The sequence below is a fragment of the Aquila chrysaetos genome, chromosome 8, assembly GCF_900496995.4.
Source record: "Aquila chrysaetos chrysaetos chromosome 8, bAquChr1.4, whole genome shotgun sequence".
Taxonomy (NCBI): Eukaryota; Metazoa; Chordata; class Aves; order Accipitriformes; family Accipitridae; genus Aquila; species Aquila chrysaetos.
The window spans coordinates 40,851,686-40,858,000 of NC_044011.1; the positions used below are offsets into that span (position 1 = coordinate 40,851,686).

Sequence of the window (6,315 nt, forward strand, 5' to 3'; positions counted from 1 at the left end):
TTATTAAAAATCATAAATTAATCCAATGTTTAATTAAAGAAAAATCAAAGCCTTTTGTGACTGGACAGGACATACACTTTGACAGGCCATCTTCTCTCTAGAAGGCTGCTTTACTTATCATGGCACAATTGTAAATTTCACATCAGCTTGGTAGTTTGGGTTTGCAAAACAGGAATGTCTTGAGAAAAAGCAGACAAAATCAACAAATTCTGAGAACCCAAATTGCTAGATTGCTGCAAGAATTCTTGTGAAACATCTGTATTTGCCCTTATGTAATACGTAACCAACATCTAGGTGCAAGAAATACTGTGGGCAGGGTTGAAGCAATCCACTGATCTGATCATGCAGCAGAGTTTCTGACCAATTGAGCTTAAGCTCATTTCACTTCTCAGAGATTGTTTCTTCTCCTTTATAAACGACAATGTTCTGGTCCGTTTCATACACTTTGACTTTATAAAGAGTTCCCATGGGCAGGAGCTTCTTGAGGTTTTCCCAGATGAATACTGCAACATTCTCTGTGGTGCTAAGAGTGAAACACGAGCAGATTCAGAACTGACAGCAATGATATTTGAGGAAGCTGTACTCAGAATGGGCCAGAGGGGATGCTAAAGGCCACAGGGAGCCATCCAGGCAGCTTTCACATGATGACACCCTTAATGTAAGTGGGGCTTGAACCATTGCCAGCAAACATGGATGAAGTGAGGTCTAATTAACAGATCATATCTGCCTCCCCAAGCTGTCCACAGAGCAGGCTCATGTGAAAAGTCCAAGTCTGCAAAAGGCTTCTCAGGTGCGAGCAAGTGGCACCTTCCTTGGTATGTGGGATGGCAGCTGCCCCAGCAGGCCTGCACCCAGCCCAGCACAGTAAGGCAGGCTGCATGGCAGCAGGGCTAGAAGACAAGCAGGGCGCCCACCACCTGACATGCACAGGTGTGTGTCACAGGTGTGTTACACACACCGGTATCAAGGCTGCTCTTTCAGATGTAGGACTGAGCCTTGAAGACTGTTCCTTGATCCTGCAACCAATGCCACGAGGAGTCCCCATCACTCACCTCACAACTTCAGCAAAGTACGGCACATCCTTATCCAGGTTTTTGTGGTCAAGCGGTTCCACGATCGCCTCCTGCAGAAAGAAAACAGTGACAAACTTGTCCCAGTTGGTCAGTGGACTTGAGGTTCAAAATTACCATGCACATGGGACTGGAGCAAGGCAACAGTATGTAAAAAAAGGGTAAGAGCCCTACATCCACCTGTTAACTTCCTAGCTGGAGACACGGTACTGCCTCACATCACAGTGCTAAAGCATTTTAGTCTTAAATCATTCCTTAATTTCTTCTTTATTTCCTACCATTATCAACTCACCATGTCTCCACCCTGGTACTAGACAAATTGCTAAGCTCTAACCAATTCTCCCAGGGGATGTGTAGGAAAATAGTGCTATTACCTGCATATATTGTTTCAGGTCTGTCAGGTTTATAACCATTCCTGAGATCGGGTCAATCTGCAGGGAAAACAAAAGGGAGATTAGTAGCCTAGCTACACATCCTTATTACCAAGGCTGCCGTGAGCCTGTACAAATCTGTGTGCTCAGGACATCTGAGCCACAAGAAAAATATCTTTCCACCTTCACACACTGAGTTCCAGATCTACTCCTGTGATGTTTCCCAAAGGCTAGATACAGCATACAAACAACTCCAGTGGTTCCACTCTCTCATAAAAGCTGACACCAGGGAGGAAAAACTCGCTGAAACACTCACTCTTCAAGCAACAATCTAGCATGGTCATAAGCAAGAAAACAGGCATTAAACTGCTGGGTTGAACAACCAGGGACAAAACAGAGACCAGCCTGAGCTCAGGGCATCCTCCCACCTGGAGAAGGCACAGCTCCAGAACAAAATCAGGTTGTTTAGTTCACAGCGCATTTGGGGAATGTAGAAAGAAGAGGCTTTAAAATTTTAATTTCAGATCTGAATAGAAACCCCGTCCTATGAGCTGGAAATCCTCAAAAAGTTGCTTGGAAAACATCAAAACCAAAGTGCTATCTAAATAACTCTCCAGAATACACAGAACAATGGCACGATGAAGGGTGAAAAACAACTGCAAAAGCAGAATTTCCTTTTATATTTGCAGCAAAATACCTTGATAAAACAGCAGACAGAATCAGTTACTGGAAGTTCTAAGCCTCCCTGTGGCTCAGTAGTCATCCAAAGGTGCCCTACAGATCTGACTAGAACCTATACATTCTGCAGTGAGGCTCTGGCAGACTTAAGTTACGTACCCAGAGGATGATTACAAACCTTGGACTTAAATATGATCACCTGCAAATCCTTGTTAGAGGCAAGGTGAATAGGACAGTGATTATGAAAAACCTTCTTCTACAGTGATATGTACAGAGTTTCCACAAACACCCTGGGAAACCTAGGAATTGAGCTAGAACTTCAGTACTGTGGAAGACAGGGACCCATCAATCCTGCCACCCTAAGGAATGGAAAAAAATGTTGCTTGCACTTACCTCTCCACGCACAGTGACTATAACTGAAAAAAAGAAAATATCAGGTCACAATAACACCATGACACCATGAACGTAACAAAGTACACTCCTGACTGGGACAGACAACCCATTCATTGCTAATCCACAAGGACTAGTGCAAGCTTCCCACCACTTAAAAGTGGCACTGTTTTTATAAAATGGGTATCCACTCCATAAAGAATAATGGCTCAGCGTCACCCAGCTCCTCGAAGAAGTCATTCTCCAAGGTCTGATGCCCAGAGGCACACCACTATCCTTGAAGTGCCCTTTGCAGGCCAAGATAAGACTAGATGAATTCTCAAGTACCTACTCCCTATGCCTACATGCCTGTACCCTGCGCGCTCAAGGTCAGAGTCTCTCGATCAGCAGTCTTCTGGACAATGCAGATACCCTAGGTGCCCATACAATCACCAGACCACCGAGACCGTAAGATGTGGGGTCAGCTTATAAGTCTTCTGACATAACGGAATACCAGAGAAGGAAAGTAAGGGATGAAGTGGCCGCTAACTCTCTAAGTACTAGAATTACTGCAAGGTGTCATTTCAACCCAGAAGTCCTTTCAACAAAAGACACAAACACTTGGAAACATTATCCTAATAAGCTCAGCTTTCCTTCCCACTAACTCCAGGAGCTGAGAACAAAATCACAGCTCACTGGGGAACTCACAAAAATAGAAAGACAGCGATTTGAGCCGGGTTGTGATTCTCCTCTGGAGTGGAAAAGCCCCTTCATGCTCTTTTTCTCACTCTCCGCCCCCCACTGGAACAGTTTGAGAGGCATCTCCCTAGCTTTCCAGCAATTTTTTTACAGTGGGAACGTCCTTCTTATATGAGAAAGCAAGAACTGTTGTGCCTGTAAGTCAGCTTTAAAATGAGGGACAGATCTTCAGTCCAGCAATCTGTCAACCTGTCTTCCCTGGTAAAGCTAGTAGCTCTGTAGCCGAGGTTTCAGGGTACCTACAATACACAGTTCTAAACAGGGAGCCAGCCTAATAACTGGAGAGATCTGATTCTATGTGCATGGGGTATAGATGGTAGGAGAAGAACTTCTGAAAACAACATTCAAATAAAGTTTACAGGCTGTTTAAATTGCATGTCTTTTGCTTAGAAAAATATTCATTCAAAACACAATGATTTTGCAGATTATAAACAAGTAGATTTGATTCATGAAGTGACATTTTGAGATAAATATTTATTATGTATTTAACTTAATAGCTTGCAAACCCATGCCATGGTTCAATCCCCCTGCTGCTGAGGATTCCTTCTAATTCTAAAAAACCCCAAAACCAGCCACTAAAAGCCATACCAGACTGCTGAGACACATGACTGGCCCAGGTCTCCCATGGGTTATTCCACATTCAAACCAGCCTACCCGAGAGCAGCCTCCATCCATGACTACATGCGTAAGCATGGAAGTAAACTCCTTACCTTTATAGTTGTGCCCATGGCCATTTGGATTGTTGCATTTGCCAAACAGCTTCAGGTTTTCTTCATCACTCAGTGATTTACTGTGAGAAATACAGACATGGCATTTCAGGATGCATTACAGATGTTCTAGGCTTCGCTTCAACCATGATTGCTTTCTAGCTCTTCCATCTATTCACACTCCCAAATTTAACCCACTAGCTCTTCCTACTCAGGAGGTACAAACAGAACCAGAGTATTTGGCCTGTGAAAAGATGTTGTCGACAAGGGGGGGGGGGGGGGTTGCTGTTGTTTGGTAGGTATATATGCAGGTTTCGTAACAGCTGCCTAATACCACTGCTGTGTAAACACTACCAGCTATTCACATATGAGTATGGCAAAATCACTTGGGCTCCTAGGAGGAAGTGCCTGGAGCAAACTATGCATATTATTATTTACCTAACAAAGCTTCTCCAAGAAGTACAAAGGACGACTTCTTTCCTTTTAAGAAATTCAACTGCTGACTCCAAGGAGTATTTCAGGTCAAAGCACTCTTTAGGAATACGTAAGTTTTGAGAAGGAGGCGACAGGTTAGAGGCACAGTGAGTTCCTTACAAACTGCAAGCATAATTCGCCCCATCGAAAAACAAAGCTTCAGTTCTCGTCAAACCTAGTTACGCACTGATGTCTAAAATCGGGTTTGGCTACTACGGGCTGCCGAAAACGGACTGCAACAAGGAGGACCGGGAAGCGCTCGACAGCAGGCACGCATACCCGCACACCGTACGGAGAGGTCACTTGCAATGCGCTAACGCAAACGCCCCGCAGCCCTGCCCTCGAGGCCTTTGTGCCCTTCCACCGAGAAGGACGGCTCCCCGGGCCGGGCGGCGGGGGGACAGCCGGGCTGCCGCGGGTGTCCCCGCGTCCCGGGGCGGCGGGACCGGGCGCGCCGGGGCCGCTCACCTGTGCAGCCGGTGGCAGGCGCTGAAGGAGACGCTGCGGGAGAGCCGCGCCAGCCGGGCTGCGGGTGGCGCCATGGCAGGGCCGCCGTGGCGGCGGGGGCTGCTTGCGCGCCGGCGTGGCCGGCTCCATCCGGGCCCCGGGGCGGAGCGGAACGGAACGGAACGGAGCGGCGGCTCGGCAGCGCCGCCCGTGGGAGCCGCCTGCCCGCCGGGCGTGAGCCTCAGCGGGTGGCTGGTCCCCGCGGTGCCAGCCGGCGCGGGGCTCAGCTCCTCAGGCTGTTCCCCTCGGCCGCCACGGCGGCGTCTCCCTTCGGCCCGCCGCGGGCTGTGGGCGCAGGAGCCTGCCCCCGCCTCGCCTCGCCGCGCAAGCGGGCGACGTGCCTGCTTTGTTCCTTATCCCTGGCTGGTGTCTCCCGCAAACATCCTGTGACCTTGTGTGAGCCAGTGGTACGGAGGGAAAATAAAACAGGCTGTTAAGAGCCGCGGTGTCAGCCCTACCAAATGCACAGGGTATTGCAGCAGCTCCCATGGACAACCGGTGTGATACGCTGTGGCAAATGCTTTCCTACACCAGCTGTTGACCAGCGCACTTCTCGCTAAATCACTGAGTGATACAGAAAACTGGAAGGTATCTGAGAACAGCAATCAAAATGATGGGAATCGCCATGAGGATGAGAAGCAGCTGTTAAAACATTTCTATGTGGGCTTCCAGGGGAGGAGAGGATCGGCTCTGAAGGACGGAATGTGAGACTGAAGAACACGGATTGCATTTTCCGGTTTAAATCACTGTGTTCATCTCTGTCCAAGTGGGCTTGGTACAATGGTGCGGGTAGAAGTGACACTGCTGAGTACCAATGAGCTAACCTTTCAGCTTAGTTCAAATTCTGCCTTAGAGAACACACACAAAAACTATCTCGGACTACATCAAAGTTCCTCATTTGCATTATCTAGGCTGCTGGGCTGGTGGATGTGAGGCCCAGGAACAGAATGAGTTGAGCTGTGCACTGAAAAAAGTGCATCAGTGAAACAACACAAGCTCGAACAGCAGAGGAGCATTCTACAGGGCAGGACTGGGGTTTGTTGTAGAACCAGACCAGAGACCTGAAATTTGTGCATCCTGCCTTTTGTCTTTTCATTAACGTTCCTCTTTGAAGGCATTTCATCCTCTCATTCATCCTGTAGAGCTAATGTCAGCAATTATTTGGCCTGCGGGCCAACAGTTTGACTTGCTTGTTTTTTCTTATATTATGACCAATTGCAAGAAGTGTGTTTATAAATGCATCAGTGTGCAGGGGTTGGCCTGACAAAGGAAAGCTGGCAGGCTGTGAACGCACATGTAAGCTGTTTACACAGCAATCCAAAAAGAAGCAGTTTGCAAAGCAATAGTCACCCAAACGAACTGAGAAAACTTCATGGATCT

General features: G+C 47.6%; 1 protein-coding gene across 1 annotated transcript; it reads right to left on the reverse strand.

Moving 5' to 3' along the window:
• PTS (6-pyruvoyltetrahydropterin synthase) lies at positions 1-5,225 on the reverse strand. Its single transcript, XM_030022005.2, has 6 exons — positions 4,897-5,225; positions 3,958-4,037; positions 2,513-2,535; positions 1,445-1,501; positions 1,053-1,123; positions 1-523 (listed from the first exon to the last, which is right to left on the reverse strand). Exons 1-6 carry the CDS (start codon positions 4,968-4,970, stop codon positions 382-384), a joined length of 447 nt encoding a protein of 148 aa, XP_029877865.1. The 5' UTR covers positions 4,971-5,225; the 3' UTR covers positions 1-381.
• Between the last annotated feature and the right edge of the window lie 1,090 nt (positions 5,226-6,315).